This window comes from Zootoca vivipara, chromosome 3 (genome assembly GCF_963506605.1).
Source record: "Zootoca vivipara chromosome 3, rZooViv1.1, whole genome shotgun sequence".
Taxonomy (NCBI): Eukaryota; Metazoa; Chordata; class Lepidosauria; order Squamata; family Lacertidae; genus Zootoca; species Zootoca vivipara.
This window is the reverse complement of record NC_083278.1, coordinates 78,150,168-78,170,025: the sequence shown is the minus strand read 5'-3', so window position 1 is coordinate 78,170,025 and position 19,858 is coordinate 78,150,168. Positions and strand designations below refer to the sequence as shown.

The following is a 19,858-nucleotide window of genomic DNA, read 5'->3' as shown; positions in this document are numbered from 1 at the left end:
TATAGAACCCCAAGATCCATTGCCTTATGAGGTGCAAAAATAGTGTTTTGTGGGGCACAAGAAGGTGTCTGAGCACACGCTAAGCATAGGAATCTGCGTTGGGGAAGTGGTTGTGTGGAGAAGCAGCAGAATTCCATATGAAAAACAAACACTTTATTTACTTCAACATATTTTTCCCAGATCATTGTAACTGGGAGTGTTCTGGGTATTCACTGTGATTAAAACCTAAACCTGTCCATTAAAAAGGATGATTCCTCTATGTTCCCCACCCACTCTCTGCTCAAGTTTGCAGCATTTCACATTATTATTCACTTACTGTGCACATATTATTATCATTATGCAGTGGTTGCTTTACAACCTGAGACCACAGAGTGGCTAGGAGTCCTTGATCTCACTTGAGACACCTTGTTAACAGTGCAGTTCAACTTGGACATGTAAAAACTTAACCCACGTCACACTTACTTTTTCATAATTTGGGAAGAAGGTAAAGCTGCCCATGCATGTTGTTGTTGTTTAGTCATTTAGTTGTGTCCAACTCTTCGTAACCCCATGGACCAGAGCACGCCAGCCACTCCTGTCTTCCACTGCCTCCCACAGTTTGGTCAAACTCATGTCCGTAGCTCCGAGAACACTGTCCAACCATCTTGTCCTCTGTCGTCCCCTTCTCCTAGTGCCCTCCATCTTTCCCAACATCAGGGTCTTTTCCAGGGAGTCTTCTCTTCTCATGAGGTGGCCAAAGTATTGGAGCCTCAGCTTCAGGATCTATCTTTCCAGTGAGCACTCAGGGCTGATTTCCTTCAGAATGGATAGGTTTGATCGTCTTGCAGTCCATGGGACTCTCAAGAGTCTCCTCCAGCACCATAATTCAAAAGCATCAATTCTTCGGCGATCAGCCTTCTTTATGGTCCAGCTCTCACTTCCATACATCACTACTGGGAAAACCATAGCTTTAACTATACGGACCTTTGTCGGCAAGGTGATGTCTCTGCTTTTTAAGATGCTGTTTAGGTTTGTCATTGCTTTTCTCCCAAGAAGCAGGCGTCTTTTAATTTCGTGACTGCTGTCGTCATCTGCAGTGATCATGGAGCCCAAGAAAGAAAAATCTCTCACTGCCTCCATTTCTTCCCCTTCTATTTGCCAGGAGGTGATGTGACCAGTGGCCATGCATAGGATTGTGCTGTTAATATAATGGCCACAATCTAGCACCAGGTTTGGGGTGCTTAAAACCATTGATAGATATCTGTGCTCAACTCCATTGATTTCAATGGAAAAAGCAACATAACACTCTGATGAAATGTAGTCAGTAATTTCAAGCTGTTTTTCTGTAACTCATCCCCATAGAAAGCATTACTTTTTACTCCATTTGTGGGGAGTAATATATCTAATGGGTGTTTTATTCTTTACAGGTGAGTAGCTGTTTCCTCCTTTGGGGGCTCAGTTGTGGTAAGTTTCCTATGTTAAAGTTTCCAGTAAACTTTGCAAGTTAACTGAGAATATGCCCCTATATGCCCCTATAGTTCTGTGGTATAGTTTTTTGAATTACCTACATAATTAGGGAAAACTCACTTGTACATAAAAGGCAGAAACTGACTATTCTCAGGGAGAAGATTTGCTTTCCTGTCTCAGTCTTTCTGCAATGTACAATAATTTAATGAGAACTACCTCTGGGCATTTTCCTGTAGATAACTGAAAGAAGGCAAGCCGTGTTCAAAGTTATAGTGGGACCTCGATTTACGAATTTAATCTGTTCCGAATGCACACTCGTAGGTCGAAAACTTCATAAGTCGAGTTTCCCATAGGAAAAGTGGTTTCCCATAGGAATGCATTGGAAACGGAAAAATTTGTAAGTAGAGGAAACCGCATCTAGCCGTGAACGGGTTTTCCGTTCGGATGTTGAAAAAATCGTAAGCACACGGCCACCTTTTCCGCTCGTAAGTCGAAAATGTTGGATGTCAAGTAGCTCGTAAGTCGAGGTCCCACTGAACATGTATTGAAAGAAAATCCTAGAAATGTTTATATATAGCTTTAGTTTTGTTGACAACAGTTCAAAATGAACAGTGCTATCCTATGCATTCCGGTAGTATATTTGTGGAGCACCAGTACACACTGGCTCGACTCGAAGCTACGAACATGAGTTTGACCAAACTGCGGGAGGCAGTGCAAGACAGGAGTGCCTGGCGTGCTATGGTCCATGGGGTCACGAAGAGTCGGACACGACTAAACGACTAAACAACAACAACAGTACACACTAAGCACATGTGTAATGGGGATGGCTGAGAAGGATCATTTGGAAACCATTTGCACAAGTGAAATAGCCCCCCCCCCGCACCGTTTCTTTTATCTTGTAACTTCTAATATGCTAAACTATTCAGTCCCTCCTGATATCCGCTTAAGATGCTACACCTCTGAAGTATTAATAGGATGCTGGACCGAATAACTAATCCACTGTCGTCGTCCCCCCCCCTCTGGGAGTGGTTGTGTAGTTTTCAGGCTTTATCTCCCTCCCATTTTTGACATAGCCTGTGACCGAGTAAAGCCATGAATCACTGTTAATTACCTGCAGTTTTATTTCTTTCTCACCTTTTTCTCACTCACTATGCCCTTGTTCTTCCTTTGCCGTGCATTGAAAATATTAGATAATTTTTTATACAGATTCTATTTTAAAACCGTTAAATTCACAGAGAATGCCATAAAGCAGCGATATGCATCATAGCAATAGTAATAACAAAGTGTTAGAGGGAGAAATCCACTGAGCGCTGCTCCTGAGTGACTCCCATTAATTTTAATGAGGCTTCCATGGTAGCAGCATCTGGTGGGTTACGCACAGAACGTTGACAGAATAGCAAGACCCTCAAATATATCTGTTTTTCTCTACATACTGTATTGACTCAACAACATGGTTCACATTCCGTTGGAGAGGCTATTCAAACTACTACTACTACTATTACTATTATTATTTCCACCATCGACTTCATTTCATTTTTGAGGCCCTTAGAGAAAATATAATGCCACTTGCTATTTTAATATGTAGCCTTACTTGAAATGATTTTCTAATTATTATGAGCATACCCTTGCTTTTGGCAAGCGGTAATTGCAGAATGAAAGAACTCTATTTTTTATGGTTAGGTGAAAGAAAGTCTCTGAGCATATATTTTACATGTTATTTCTTTTTCTTTTCATCTCTAGGTTCTTCATCTTTTCCTTATGAGTTCGCAGTGGGAAAAAGTTAAGTGTGCTTACGTTTGATTGAAGTCAATAGAAATTAAGATGGATTGCTTTCAGTGGTATTAGGAATGCTTTATTCCTCCACCCCCAAATTTGTTTGCTGTTCATGCTGAGACGTTCAGATCACTCTGTTCTGGAGCTCTTCCTTCTCTTCTCTTGTTCTGACAACTTAATTAAGTATCCGGTTTTATTTGCATCAGAGTACAATTTCTTTGGTACTGTGAGGGACAGGGGATATCGCGAAGTCCCTCCCCTCCTGAGTTCAAGCCCATCCCCGAGCACAGGGGAAAGCAGAGAGAGTTCCGATTCCAGTGGGGAAGCAGGAAGTCGTGTCCGAGGCTCAGGCAAGGTAGAGGAGCCAGGGTCCCAGGTGGGACAGGAAGGGGCGAATAAGGGGGGGAGACCCATCCCCCCAACTCCGGAATTACGCAGAAAGAGGAGGGGAAAGAGGATGGGTCTGCCAAAGCTTTTGTGTTGGAGAAAGACGCGCCAAAAGCCATTCGGAGGTTCTGAAACCGACTGACCACATCACTCCGTGTAAATAGCAATGACTTCAGCACTGTAAATACGCAGCACCAATAAAAGAATAAAATGCAGAGCTGCGTAGCGTCGTTACTCTGAAGTAGCCCACTCCGGCCACTGTGACAGCAACCTCCGAATCCTTTTTTGGGCTACTTTGGAGTTGCCGGGATGAGCGTGTCAGAGGCGGAGAGATGGCGGCAGATCGCGGAGAAAGCCCAGCAAGAACTGCAGCAGCTGTCGCTGCAGGCGCAGGGGGAATTGAAGGCAGCTAAAGAAGAGACTAAGAAGGTCCAGGACGACCGGCTACAACTTGCGGAACAGGTGAGAGCGCTACAGGAAAGAGAGCAGGAATTAAGGGCGGTGGCGGTAGACCTCCAAAACAAGCTGGATGCAGAGAAAAACAAGGCGGGAGGGGCACCCCAAGTCCAAGTGCTGCCAGGAAGGAGAGCCGGGACCCTAGTAAGCAAGTTCAATGGAGACCCGAGAGAATATCAGGGCTTTGAGACTGAGATTGTGTATGCTCTTGAGCTGCACCACGATGAGTTCCCTGATGATGAGCACAGGGTAGCGTTTATTGTGGAGCACCTTACCGGGGCAGCCAGGGAGTGGCTAAGACCGTTAATCGCAACAAAGAATCCTTGCATGAAGAATGTCAAACTATTTCTAGAAGGTTTGAAAACGATGTATTCGTCCGATAGTCATATGGACCAGACTAAGGAGGAACTTCATAATTTACGCCAAGGAAATATGACAGTTCGCGCGTATTGGGCGAAATTCACCATGCTGGTGCACAGATTGGGGTGGGAACTAGAGTCACCCCCAATGCAAGCGGCGTTCTACTTGGGGTTGCATGAGGAGGTGAAGGATGAGCTCTCGAGAGGTCCAAAGCCCAGTAATATGGATCAGCTGAGCAAAGCGGCTCTGGCGGTGGGGGTGAGACAGGAATCCCGGTGGAGCGACAAGCAAGCAACGCGCGCAAAGCGGGCTTGGTTCCCACGGTCGCAGGAGAAGCCACTCCCCCAACAACCCTTTCAAGCCACGCCTGGGGCCAGCCAGGACCAGGAACCCATGCAGATTGATAGCGCGCGCGCGCGGGCTTTTCAAACCCCAGCGGCGCCAAGACGCAAGGAGGGAAGGGGTGGGAATTGCTTTCTCTGCAACTCCCCCCAGCATCTCGTCAGAGACTGCCCACATCGCAGGGAGTGGCAAGGAAAGGCGGGAACGGTTGTGCCCTCCCCCACTGACGCAGCACCACAGCAGGGAAACGGGAAAGCCTGGCTGCAGGAGACAAGGGGCAGCAGCCAGGCACAGTCAGCAGACAACAGCCCCAGCCCACCCACCCGCACAGAGAGGAGCAGAGCCAGCCCACCCCTCCCAGAGCAGGAGTGGTTCTAGAAGTGACGCTCACGCTCCCAAATGGCTATCCCCTGACGGTCCTCGCCCTAATTGACAGTGGGGCGTCAGCGAACTTCTTCTCGAGAAACTTTGCAGAAGAGCACCAGATCCAGCTTCTGCAGCTGGATTTTCCTCTGCACGTGGCAACCATTGACGGCAGAGAGCTGCTGGGAGGGGCCATCACTCATCAAACCCCCCCCATGAGAATGACGGTGGGAAGGCACTCAGAGACACTGGCATTCAACGTCACCACCATCTCAGACCCCCCCATCGTCTTGGGCATGAGCTGGCTGGCGCGCCACGACCCCTCCATCAGTTGGCACCAGAGATGCATCACTTTTGGATCGGACTTTTGCCTGGAACATTGCATGCAGCACCAACCAGGGGAGGGGCCTCCGATAGCCACGGTGGCCACCATGCACGTCAAAGGGGGTGAGGCGATACCCAAGCCGTACTGGGACCTGCAGGAGGTCTTCAGCGAAGCGGAGTCCGACCACCTACCCCCACACAGGCCTTTTGACTGCCAGATCAACCTGGTGCCGGGGGCAACTATACCCCCAGCCAAGCTGTACGCCATGTCAGACCAGGAACTGGAGGATCTGCGCGCTTTCATCGACAAGAACCTCAAGCGGGGGTTCATCAGAGAAAGCAAGGCAGCAGGGGGCAGCCCGGTCTTCTGGGTGGACAAGAAAGACACGCAACAGCGCCGTCTTGTGGTGGATTTTAGACGGCTGAATTCAGTGACAGAGCCAGTGGCTTTCCCCATGCCCAGAGTGGATGATCTCCTGACAGCGGCACGCAGGGGCAAGATTTTCACCAAACTAGACCTGAGGGGGGCGTACAACTTGATCAGGATCCGGGAAGGCGATGAATGGAAAACCACGATGTTCACGCCTCTGGGCTCTTTTGAATATCTGGTGATGCCCTTCGGGTTGCAAGGGGGCTCAGCATGCTTCCAGGCCTTCATGCACCACGTCCTGGGGTCCCCCCTCTTCAGGAAATGCTTGGTCTTCCTAGATGACATCCTTATCTATTCCGATGACCCAGTGCAGCATGTGAAAGATGTCAGGGAGGTGTTGCAGCGCCTGAAGGAGAACCACCTGTATGTGAAGCTGGAGAAGTGCAAGTTTCACACCAAGGAGGTGGACTTCCTGGGCTACAAGCTGTCAGACAAGGGGCTGGCGATGGACAAGGACAAGGTGCAGGCCATCCTGGACTGGCACAGCCCCAGGACGCGCAAAGATGCCCAACGCCTACTAGGCTTCGCCAACTTCTACAGGAAGTTCATCAAGAACTTCTCTCGCGTTACGGCTCCCATCACTGACTGCCTGAGAGGCAAGCAGAAGTTCAGGTGGACACCAGAGGCGCAAGCAGCGTTCGAAAGCCTCAAGAGGGTGTTCGCCTCAGACCAGAACCTGTTCCACGTGGTTCAGGACGCGCCCCTACGCGTGGAGACAGATGCTTCTGATAAAGCTGTGGGCGCCATTTTGTTGCAACTGGACGCCAACAGGGAGTGGAGACCCTGTGCCTTCTTCTCCAGGAAGTTGACCCAGCCAGAGCGCAACTACACGGTGTTTGATCGGGAACTCCTTGCGATCCACGCTGCGTTCCAGCACTGGAGACACTTCCTGGTGGGCGCCAAGCACCCCATCCAGGTGTGCACAGACCACAAGAACCTGGAGTTCTGGAGAACTGCCAGGGTGCTCAACCAGCGGCAGATACGGTGGGCAGAGTTCTTCTCGAACTTCAACTTCTCCATACACTACATCCCGGGAGAGCAGAATGTCAGGGCGGATGCCCTCTCCCGCAAGCCAGAGTACATGAAGGAGGAGGCGCCACCGGCACCCAGGCACATTTTCCCCCCGTCAGCATGGTCCTGCGGAGCAGCAGTGGTGAGCGAGGCAGAACTCACAGCACTGACGGCAGCGGATGAATTTGCCAACCGCATCTTCAGAGAACTGAGAGGGGGGGGAGCAGGCAAAAGACTTTGCAGAACGCAGGGGGCTGCTTTTCTACAAGGGTGCACTGTACCTGCCCACCACCCAGCTTAGACGTACGGTCCTCAAGCAGATGCACGACAACCAGACGGCGGGTCATTTTGGGAGGGACAAAACCACTCACCTAGTCATGAGACACTTCTGGTGGCCAGGGGTGCGGGAAGATGTTCGAGACTATGTACGGGGCTGTGACACCTGCCAGCGGGCAAAGGTGGTCAGAGCACAACCAGCAGGGTTGCTGGAGCCATTAGCCACGCCACACAGGCCGTGGGAAGTAGGGTCCATGGACTTCATCACAGACCTGCCGTCGTCCAGGGGCAAGACCGCAGTGTTGGTGGTGGTGGACCTCATGTCCAAAATGTGCCACTTTATACCGTGTGCCAGGGCGGTCTCTGCAGAAGAGACAGCCAAACTGTTTGTGGATCACGTATTCAGACTGCATGGATTACCTTTAAGGGTTATTTCGGATCGTGGCCGCCAATTTGTTTCCAGGTTCTGGCGGCGGCTCATGAACCTCCTGCAGGTGGAGGTCAGCTTGTCGACGGCTAGACACCCGCAGACCAATGGACAGGCGGAGAGGGTCAACGCCATTCTGCAGCAGTACCTGAGATGCTACGTCAGCCAGCGGCAAACGGACTGGGTGGATCGCCTGCCACTGGCAGAATTTGCCTACAACAATGCGGTGCACGTCTCCACAGGGGTGTCGCCCTTTAAGGCCAATTACGGGCGCGACCTCAGATCTTTCCCAGAGAGGGAGGGGGAGGAGGAGGAGGAGGGCCCACAGGCTGAGGATTGGGCAGAGGAACTGGAGACGGTGCACCAGCAGCTCAGAGAACACTTGGAGAGAGCCAAGGAAGCGTACAAGAAGGGGGCAGATCGCCACAGGCGACCGGGGGAGGTCATTAGGGTGGGGGACAAAGTTTGGTTGTCCTCGGAGGGCCTTCCCATCAGAGGGAGGTGCAAAAAGCTGGCGCCCAGAAGGTTGGGCCCCTTCACGGTCACGCAACAGGTCAACCCGGTGGCATACAGGCTGGCACTGCCAGAGGACATGAGGGTGCACCCAGTGTTTCATAGATCGCTGCTGTCGCCGTACAGGGAAAGCAGCAGGCTCCGAGGCAGCGAACAAACCCCCGAGGGAGGGGGGGAGAGGGAAGGCAGGGAGCAACTCAATGAGGCCACGGCCATCCTGGATTCAAGGAGGGGGGTGGGGGGCCTGGAGTACCTCATGGCATGGGAGGATGCTCCACCGTCCCAGAATGAATGGGTCCCAGCCACTCAGATACAGGAGGAATTCCTGGTAGAAGAATTTCACGCCCTCTTTCCCCATAGACCCAAGCCCTGGCACATGGAAAGGGAGGGGGAGGGGGAGGAAGCACGGGAGAGCAGTTCACCATGGCGCTGGGAAGCGGAGTTTGAGGAACCAGAGGATGAGGTATGGGTGTCACCGAGATCCACCCAGTCAGAGGAAGGAGCAGATTGGCAGAACATTTTTACCCCCACCAGCTCTGACGCCACGGACTTTTTGGGATTCCCGTCCTCCCAGGCGGAAGGGGGGGGCTCGCAGGACTGGGGGGAGGTGTTCACACCAACGGGCTCGGAAAGCACTGAGTTCTTAGGCTTCCAGTCGTCACCGACACCTGGGGGGGACCTGGGGAGGGGTGAAGGAGAGCTTGGGAGGGGGGTGGATGTGAGGGACAGGGGATATCGCGAAGTCCCTCCCCTCCTGAGTTCAAGCCCATCCCCGAGCACAGGGGAAAGCAGAGAGAGTTCCGATTCCAGTGGGGAAGCAGGAAGTCGTGTCCGAGGCTCAGGCAAGGTAGAGGAGCCAGGGTCCCAGGTGGGACAGGAAGGGGCGAATAAGGGGGGGAGACCCATCCCCCCAACTCCGGAATTACGCAGAAAGAGGAGGGGAAAGAGGATGGGTCTGCCAAAGCTTTTGTGTTGGAGAAAGACGCGCCAAAAGCCATTCGGAGGTTCTGAAACCGACTGACCACATCACTCCGTGTAAATAGCAATGACTTCAGCACTGTAAATACGCAGCACCAATAAAAGAATAAAATGCAGAGCTGCGTAGCGTCGTTACTCTGAAGTAGCCCACTCCGGCCACTGTGACAGGTACTTTTTCTATACTAGTATTTATCAGCATAGTATTTTCTTTCAGTTTCCAAATTGCAACATCTTTCCTGACTTTTCAACTCATTTGTAATTATATTCCATGCCTGTCCAGCCCCAGAGTAACCAAAACCGTGTATTTTCTTCTAGGATTATTTTTTCATGTGTGCATTACTTTGTCCTTATCAGCATTAACTTATGTCTATTACTTTATTGCTCAATTACTAATTATGAAAGACACATTAATGTCACCGGCTTAATTATGCTCACTACCTGGATAGCATCTGCATATTTTTATACATGCCAAGAATTAATGAAACAGTGTTGTCCTTGGGTTTGTTGAACAGTTCAGTAGTATGAGCATATTTGGTAGCATGTTTAACCCGTTACATAACCATATGCACTCCATGTTGATTTGTCTCGAATGTTGCCACAGAGCTTAACTTTTATATGCATACGCGTAATATCATTGCAATCATAGGAAAAGTATATGTATATTGTGAACAAACCTGGTTTACAAGCAGTCACATATCAGATGTTTTGCAGAATGTGCAGCAAACTAAAGTAGGCTATGTTGGAGCCATTAATCTGCTTTACTCTCTGTTTGTGGCATATCATGATTTGACTTGTGTAGATGAACCTCTGAAGATCCCGACTTGGAGGCGGCATATTAACCTGGATGGGTTTCCATTGGATCTTGTAGCCTTCATTTTCCATTGAGACAGCCTCTGCCGGCTTGTATGAGGATGCCATTGGGCGGCAGGGTGGGTGGTACACCTTCCAAAGTGAAAGACACTCAACCACCTGAGTTCGCTATTAGATAGAGTGATGCTACACCGGAAAATCAGAAAGAGGAAGCCCCACTCACTTGTGGCTCTTTCTGCTTCCCTGTTCTTTAGAGCTTAAAAGAGCTAGATCAGGCATAGGCAAACTCTGGCCCTCCAGATGTTTTGGCCTACAACTCCCATCATCCCTAGCTAAGAGGACCAGTGGTCGGGGATGATGGGAATGTAGTCTAAAACATCTGGAGGGCTGAAGTTTGGGGATGCCTGCTCTAGATGTTTGGGACTATAATTCCCATCATCCCTAGCTAACAGGACCAGTGGTCAGGGATGTTGGGAATTGTAGTCCCAAACACCTGGAGGGCCGGAGTTTGCCTATGCCTGATCTAGATGTTCAGAAAAATGTATCTGAGCGCTCACACTTTAGACTGCTAACCTAGAACCTTCCTTACGTACTAGCTTCATGTTTATTGGAAGAATTCCATACAGAGCAGCAGTCAAACATTGGTTTTCTCATCTGCTATCTGAAATGGTACGGCCAGGGACCTCTCCTCATCTGTTTTAGCTCTTAGAAGTGAGAGAAAAAAAATCTTTCCTCTCTCCTGCTTTTCATATGGATTAGCCTTCATGGTCTGTCATATCCTCCTGTATTATTACAGTGCAGTCTTGCTTGTTTTTCAGTGGCCTTTCTGATTGGCTAAAATAGGCTAGTGAACTCTTAGCAATTTTAGCTCATGTAAACTTGAGAATTCTAACAGAGAATACAGATCAGTTCTAATGACACAAAATGGAGCTCACAGCATCCCAGTTTTTTTAATAAAAAAACACAGTGTGAGGAACAGTACTTTGCATCAGTATTGTTTTTGTCAAGATAACATCTTGTAGTCACATTACATATGCAGACTCATCCTGTTTTGTTTATAATACACCCCTAATGGTGTATTTTAGAAAACCCCAGCTTTTCCCCTAAAGTGTATGTTTGCTCCGTGGGATTTTCAGTACTCATTTTGAGAGTGACAAATATGCCTTTGTTCTGGCTCTTCGTTTCCTACATGGGCACACAGAGCTAAGTCCCTGATTTCACCATCTATTTGGTGCAGCTGGGATGTGTGCAGTTATAACAGCAAAACCCCTGAGCTGAATGATTCCATAAAACTTATTACATAGGATCATATCATGCTAAGTCATGCCTTGCCTCAGTAAATCAGGCAGATTATGAAAGTATTAAATTAATAATAATAAAACCAGCTTATCCTTGCCTCCTTCACTCTTTTAATAATTTTTGCTCACATCACAGACTTGGTAACCCCTTCCCTTCTGAATTCAGTCTTCATTGAAAAGATAATTTGACAATATAGCATTCATAAAATCATTATATTGTAATATGCTATACCATACATGCTTTGTGGCACGTTTGATCACATAACTGGAAAAGTAGAAAAATCATACTTTATGTCAAAAACAGTCTCTGGCCTGGATACTTTCTTTGCACTTTAGCAGGGCTCTGTTATTATCTGCCATCAAATTCCAGTCCTGCTCCATGTGATTTCAAGAAAGCTATCAAGGGATGCTCCCAGACTGGCAGTTCCTAGTGCTTCCTAGAAATGTAGAATGATGTCTCAATGCATTATGATACAAATTTGTACATTCATCTAGAACTTTCCATTCCATTGCAATTGGTTTATTTTGCACAAGTCTGTGTTCCGTTTCGGCGTCCGTTGATGTGGGAATACCCATAATTGAAAATTTTTATTTTACGTAGCACACAATAGACATGCATATCTTAGTCATCAATAATACAGATTTACAAATCACTTACCTTTCCTATGTGTTCCCTTCAAAAGGTAATGAGTTTTCAGAGGGGTAAGTAGTCTTGCGCATCAAAACTAGCAAAGAATCTTGTGGCAAAGTTGTCTGAAATTTTTCAGTTTCTTGTAAGCCAGATTTGTAGTTTGTACAACTTACCCAGGTGACATTCTTTGAAAGTGAAACTAATCTCCCAAGAAGTCCTCTTCCCAGCTACTTTGTAGGAAAGGAGATGCAAGCCTGATGCTATGATTGGGCTCATGGCAGCTTGTCCACATAGCAGTGAACCAAGGTTTACCGTGTTACATATACTGTAAAATACATCCCTTGTGTGTACGTCTCACTATGTTCCATCCACATTAGTGAACATAGTTCTGAGAGTGGAGAAAAGAACATTCTCCTGAGGAAAAAAAATGTTTAAGGAACAAATTTTAAAATTATTTTTTAACATTTTCCTAAATGTTTAGGTGCTAGTACATGATTGCTTTCATAATTTTATTTTAAAAGGTAGTGTGAAAAGTTTTTGTGTAACTGAAGCATAGCTGAAATATCTGAATGGAAAATTAATCCAGTACTGTATTAAAAGGCATTTTCCAGGAAGACCATAAGGTTGTTCTCCTCAATCTAGACCAAAGATCCTTTTTTGCTATGCTGCATGTAAATCATACTTTCCTGGCTCTTTTTCACTCAGTGTCTTTCTGATACAACAGTAGTAGAGTTGTAGTATTCAGCATTCTTGGTAACATTGCTTAGATTATAATTGTGCTTTGTAGAAGCAAATTGGAGAATTCACTGTATATTAAAATATGCTGTTAGGTTTGCAAAGGCTTTACAGATACTTTACCTTGATGCTTTACAGATTTTGAAAGCATCTCATCAACGCAGTACAAAAATACTGAGTAGTTGTTCTTGAAAAGATTCTCTCCATGGACTAGCAAGTACCTTGCATATAAATTAAAAAAGACAAGATGGGGAATATAATTCTGCAAAACATGCACGACTGTCTGCTGAACTCAAAGCACAGCATAAGAGATCCTCAACAGCCACAGGGTAATTTTAAACATGTCTGCAATAATCACTATTTCCCCCAAAACATTTGACCACATGGTACTTCTGTGTTCTTTATTTTCACCTTAAAAATAAATAAATTATACTTTGGCTTGTTCTCTTTTCTAAAAATGTATGATCAGTCCAGTCCAATAGTGAGACCAAGGCTCAGAATTGACCACATTTTCATTGCTCAGCCTTGGAATAGTGTGGTATTAATCTGTTTCTCCCATGCTAAAGCCATTTGGAAGAGCAGACAAAATAGGTTGACATATAGTGGGAATAGCCCTCATTTGTCCAACCAGCCCATCTGCAGAAGACTCTTGTACAATTAGATCCTACCACCCTTCATCCAAAGAGCTCATGTTGGCATCCATGAGACCATCCAATTACTCCTAATAATCCCCTAAATTGTTTTATTACAAATGAGACAATAAGCTTTATGACTTGCAGCCCAGCTTCTTATTTCCTGTCCAATACTGTTAGCTAAGTTTTCTCTCCAGCCTTCACTGGTCTGACCATAACCAGAATGCTGAATGTTTCACTGGAAATTCTATTCTGTTCCTCCCCACTCAAGTTCCATTTTCCCCAACCGGCCTTAACACCTTAATTTGGGTTTTGTAGCAAATTGGAAATCTGACCTGTTAATATGTACCGTAGCTGTCCAAATATACCAATCAACAGCCTCACTGCTGCATTCTGCACTAATTGCAGCTTCTGAGCTGTTTCAGAGGCAGACCCACATAAAGAATATTGCATTAGTCCAGTCTGGTTGTTACCAGATTGGGGATCACTGTGGCCAAGCTATCCCTATTCTGGAAGACTTGTAGCTGTTGAACTAGCCATAGGCATTCATTGCTTACTAAGGTTACCTGTGCCTCTAGCACCATAAGTGGACCAAGAAGTACCTCCAAGCTACACATCTCCTCTTCCCCCCCAGGGGAGTGCAATCCTGCCAAGAACTGGCTCTCTCCCTGCTTCTCAGACCTGAGAACCTGCAACACACAGTACATAGCGCCTTGTCTGGATTCAGTTTCATTTTATTGGTTCACATACAGCCCATTACTGCCTTCATTCAATGGTCAAGCATCTGAGTTGCCTCTCCTAATTCAGATGGAATGGAGAGAGAGAATTAAGTGTTACCAGCATACTGATGACAGGGTACTCCGAATCCCTGCTCAAGGCCGATCTTCAGATTGTGTTTGTTTAATTTCCACTCAGTTTTATTTCTGTATTAGCCACAGGCCACAGCAGAATATAGATAATAAAAAATTATCTTCTCACAAAAAGTAATAAGATAATGCAACCACTTAGTGATGCATTTCACAACATGTGCCTCAGCAAATTCAGCAGGAGATGAAGATAATGCCAGAGCATAAGCTATTGATTTGAATAACACTGATTGATATTTACTGGCTAAAGAAGTCAACTTTTTGAACTTCTGTTTGTCTGCCTGTCAATGTCTAGCAGATAAATTTGCCTCAGGCTGATGGATAGTATTTCTGAAAAGTGTACAATATCCTCAGTTTTTCATGATCAAAATAAATGTAAATGACCATCATGCAAGATTCCAGCGGAGCCATTCTTTATTTTAAAAAAATATACACAGTTGGAATCATGCTAAAATCCAAGAAATCCAAAGTCTCTTCTCTTGTCAAAGGAAAATGACTAACTTCTATAAAATAGCCTTCAAAACAGTGCAAATGTTTCAACATTGTAAATCATGGCACACCATCTTATTGTGGTTCACAGAACTCCTATAATGATCCTGGATGCTGTTAACACTGGACCTGAATTCTGGACTCCAGTAGCCTTTTAAAGAGCTGAGACTAGTATGAAATGCATAGGAACTAAGCCACACTTTTTCATTTTGGGTTATTGGATTGAAACTCTTCATTGAAGAAAGTAAACTTTCCAAAATGTGTCTTAAGAAGCAGTTTGTGGGTGTGCAGGACAGCTGTAACGGATACCTGGCAATTATACTCTGGAGATTTAGAACAGAGAAAAGGAATGGCCCCTTGAAAGCAAACTAAGCTAGTGGTTGTCATCACCTTTGGTGGCAATAAATTGAGGGCAATAAATTGAGGGCAATAAATTGGGCAAAAAGCAGGCTGGCCCAATATATTTTGGCGCCTTAGGTGGAACAGTAATTGTTGCTCCCTACCAAAGTCAAGGGGCACAGTATTCAAGTCTGGACAAATGTTTTTTGCTGGCTGACGCAGACTGTGCTGTAAATAAAAAGAATGTTTACTCCCTAGGAGTAAAAAGTTAATAATCAATATTTGTTGTTGTTTAGTCGTTTGGTCGTGTCTGATTCTTCGTGACCCCATGCCAGAGCATGCCAGGCACTCCTGTCTTCCACTGCCTCCCGCAGTTTGGCCAAACTCATGTTGGTACTTCGAGAACACTGTCCAACCATCTCGCCCTCTGTCGTCCCCTTCTCCTTGTGCCCTCCATCTTTCCCAACATCAGGGTCTTTTCCAGGGAGTCTTCTCTTCTCATGAGGTGGCCAAAGTACCGGAGCCTCAGCTTCAGGATCTGTCCTTCCAGTGAGCACTCAGGGCTGATTTCCTTAAGAATGGATAGGTTTGATCTTCTTGCAGTCCATGGGACTCTCAAGAGTCTCCTCCAGCACCATAATTCAAAGGCATCAATTCTTCGGCGATCAGCCTTCTTTATGGTCCAGCTCTCACTTCCATACATCAGTACTGGGAAAACCATAGCTTTAACTATACGGACCTTTGTCAGCAAGGTGATGTCTCGTCATTTTTAAGATGCTGTCTGCCTTGACGTGGTGATAGAGCTTGAATAACTCAGAGAAGCTATGAGCTATGCTGTGCAGGGCCACCCAAGACGGACAGGTCATAACTGAGAGTTTAGACTAAATGTGATCCACCTGGAGAAGGAACTGGCAAACCACTCCAGTATTTTGGCAAGAAACTCCATGGATCAATAATATAACACATTCATTAACAATTTTCTGCCTTTTCCCAGAGTCAGTAGGCTGAGGCAGAAGGCTCACTCTGCTTAATAGTAGAGCCTTCTTCCCTGCAGATAAAACCATCCTCCAGGACTGAAGATCTAGGAGGCGCAGGTGGGCAAGGCAGCCTGGATGATGCAGAATAGAGCTGGGTGGTGTTCGGCATATTTCTAATGCGAGCTACCTATTTGGATATTTGTGGGCTTGTTTATACACCTATTATTTTTACAGACAGATAATGTATAACAAGTTAAATTGCAGCCATTTTTTTCTGGAAATGTTGGCATAGTGAGTAATGTCATGGCTGCAAACAATTACTAGTGCAAATGTCATGAGTGCTCAAATGTCATTAGCCTGGAGGTGGAGCAAGAACTTCATTTCCACCATTAGAATAGTAACAGAAATCAGGGTGGCAGGGTGAGGGACTTGATATGACTTTTCTAGCATCTTACGAAATCAGCACTCTCTCTAGAGAGGCCATGCTTTACCAGAGTTTACTCTGAAGTCAACTAGCATATCACTCCAGAGTAAGCAGCTCTTAATGTGAATTCATTGTCTGTTTATCCTATGGTATACTGTGTCATGCAAACAAACTCTTTGTTAATCTGCCCTGCATAGCCATGTAGTTTTCATGCCCAGAAAATGATGCATCCTGTATGGATTTCAGAGGCTGTGTGGCTCTGAAGCAAGGCACAGCAAGCACACTTTTCACAAAAAAACTACAGCTTCCCCTCCCCCAAGGGTTTCCTTTTTTCAAAGGTTGCTAGTTATGCAAAACATACGATTAAGGCTGGTGCCGTGAAAAATGCCAATTAAACGGAAGTGTGCAGATTACAAATCACTGCTAACTAATTAAGTTATGATACACTCTTGCCATTAGTGGAGCCACATAATAGAAAGGAAGGGAGGGGGGAACAAGCAAATTCTTGAAGCAGACTCTGTGAGAGAGGGTGCAGTACAGCATTCCTGCTTTGATAATTAGGGCAAATAAATTAATAGGTGCCATATGTAATTTAAATAGAAGAGTTGGTTGTTAGGTTCTTCCAGAGTATAATTAATCACTTGCAGCTGCATATTTTGAAATCATGATGATGTACAGTAGTAGTATTTCATTTTAAAAAAAAACCCTCCCTTAGTAATAATGGGTCAATCAAATTGTGATTGTTTCTAAAGGTGAGTCAGGCACTGAGCACACATTGTTTCATTTCATTGGCTTGTTGCATTGATAGGTTGGATGAAATTGAATCCAAATCCTTCTTGCCAAATTGCTTCATATGCTGCCATTTCTGAAATCTCCTGGGCTTGGTAGCAATTGCTGTGTTGCAAGATTTTTGTGTTGGGGGAGGAGATCCAGTGTGTTGTTTCTGCTATTGGATAACAAGCCGTCTTCTGGGGCTGGAGGGAGAGTAGCTAAGGCAAGGAAAATCCCACCCACATACATTTACAAAAGCATTGGCAGCAGCATTTTGATAGAGGCTTGCCAAACAGCTAATCCGAACACTTCGGGGAAGCAGTATGCTGCTTTTTCAAGCGGTGGTTTTATGCTGGTGACAAGATTGTGAGAAGAGTTAAAAGCAGAGAAATACTTAGCACCTGCGATGGTGTGGTTGCATCTATAACTGCCAAAGTGTAGTGTAGCCTGTGATCAGTGCATTACACCACTGTAGAATGTATGGAGTAGTTTGAATACATGAGCAGCTAGATGTCAGTGTTGTCACAGTGGATTATAGGTTTACTAAGATGCTGCTGTTCTCTTCAGCAAACACAGCGCAGCTCATTTGTGCCCAGATTCTGTCTGGTGGTTAGAACTGTTTGGGGAGAAGAGATTTGGGAGAAGAGATTTTTTTCTCTCTGTTCCTGCCATGTAGCAGAGTTGAAGATGGGGAAGACTTCTCTTTTGACTCATAGATGAGCAGACTCTGGGTTGTATCCCATGTTAGTCCTGTTTAGAAAAGAGCTAATGAAATCAATGAACCCAAGTTAGTTAGGCCACTATTTTCAATGGGCCTCTTCTGAGTGGGTCTAGGATAGGATACAACCGTTTCTCACTTCTTAAAAAAATATCCCTACTAATCTAACCCCTTTCCTGTAATGTATTTTATAGATTTTAAGAATGGGTACAGTGTTGTTATACCCATTTTTCTGAAAGAAGGAAGGAGTGTAGTCCAATGTGGTTCACCTGTGTGTGTGTGTGTTTTAAGGGAAATGCAGTGGGGCAAAGGCTGTGAAGTTCTTTGTAGCAGCAGTGCAATTAAGGGCTAGAGCAGGTCAAGGAGCCAGGTAATAATTGATAGTTTCAGACATGAGCAGAAAGACATGGTCTGGATACCAAGCCCACCTGTAGATGGACACCTGGTCTATCCATTGAGAACTAACCAAGGGATAGACCTAGAATTCAATTTTCTTAGAGGCCAGATCTACTCAGTTGTTGCCACTGCTCAGTAACCAGGTGTAACAGAAATGTTAAACCTATTCTCTGATTTTTATATCACTTTTTATACCAAAGTGTTTACTTTGACAGCACTTCTGCCACCCTGGAGAAATCCCTGCAAATGACTATGGGTTTGGCATGATTTGCAAACTGGGCTTATGTCTTTGTAGCCTTCAATATGTCTTCTACAAGAGATGCTTGGCACTCTAACAATGAGATTTAATATACCAACATGGTGGAGCGTAAATGTTCAAACCTTCTGTCAAAACCATGAGCATATTTTTTTAAAAAAAACCTAACAAAATGGTTGATCTACATGGGCAGCCATGTTGTATGTCAACAGTGCATTCCTATAACAAGACTGATAACTTTTTTCTCCAGGAGTCTATAATTTTGCTTAAATCATTATCCTATTTATATATAAGTGGGGTGGCTGGCTGTGCATGCACATGCAGGCTTCAACCTAGGAAGGATCCCGAAGTCTGCTTTATTAATTCCACCAGATCCTGGAGAAAAGGATGAAGCACTAAGCTGATACTCAGTCCACAGACTTCAGGCTACAGACAGGGGTGGAGGACACAAGTGGACTGACTATGGATATAGGACAAGAATAACACTCCATGGAGAAAAGCCTGAATATAAATAGCATATCCAGACCCAGAAAATCCTGTCAGCAGCATAGTATGATGAATAACCATGTCTTTAAAAAAAGCTTGTGTGTGTGTGTGTGTGTTTATAAATAGCTATGTGCTTTATCCAGTGACTGCTAGCCAGGAGATATACTGGGAGAAGCTTCTTCCTTCACAAGATGAACAAGGAAGCCATTTGTGCAACTTGTTCCATGTGCACATCAGAGCACACAAGGAGCTCTGGATCAGGATGAGGCATAATGTTAAAAATCATTTGCAAGTATGATCCAGTGGATACTTACAATGGGTTTTTTTTATAAAAAAAAATCAATATTGACTTCAGAAGCTGCTAGCATAGTTTGCATCAAATTACCCAAATTACTGCTTGCTATAATTCGCATCAAACTATAAAAACACCATATTTAATTTTATAGAAGGGTGGGAGATTGTAGAACTAAATGGAACATGTACCTAATTAACCATGGGGGAACCAAGCTGAGATCCTGTGCATAGATTGGCAGTTTACACTTAATGGGATCTAACCAACGTAACTATGATCAGGGTTCCAACCCAAACACAAAACCACATTTATGTTGCTATTTTTTCAGATTAATAAATTAATAAAATTTCTGCTTGTGTCTATGATCAGCTGCTAGGCAGAACAAAAATTCTGGATAAAATCAGATGCAAAATCTTAGTGAATAGTAGTACAACAGTGCACTTAGGTCAGGCGCTCTGCATCCTTGCACTAGCGCAGGCAGAGGCAACCTTGGCACTCCAGATGTTTTGGAACTACAACTCCCATGATCCCTAGCTAACAGGGCCAGTGGTCAGGGATCATGGGAGTTGTAGTTCCAAAACACATGGAGAGCCAAGGTTGCCTATGCCTGCACTAGCGAAACATTGTACCCAGGCCAATGCAACTGTTCTGA

The 19,858-nt window shown here is 45.4% G+C and overlaps 1 protein-coding gene across 10 annotated transcripts in view; it reads left to right on the top strand.

Annotated features, from left to right (window-relative positions):
• SMYD3 (SET and MYND domain containing 3) overlaps window positions 1-19,858 on the top strand; it is a 352,661-nt gene that overhangs the window by 176,545 nt on the left and 156,258 nt on the right. For 6 of the 10 annotated variants that reach the window (XM_035108334.2, XM_035108332.2, XM_060272884.1 and 3 more), the window contains one exon: window positions 3,187-3,225. The exons of the other annotated variants lie outside the window; for them this stretch is intronic. In XM_035108334.2, the coding sequence (XP_034964225.2) occupies window positions 3,187-3,225 (39 nt within the window). The remainder of the gene's footprint in view (window positions 1-3,186; window positions 3,226-19,858) is intronic. 10 annotated transcript variants of the gene reach the window in all.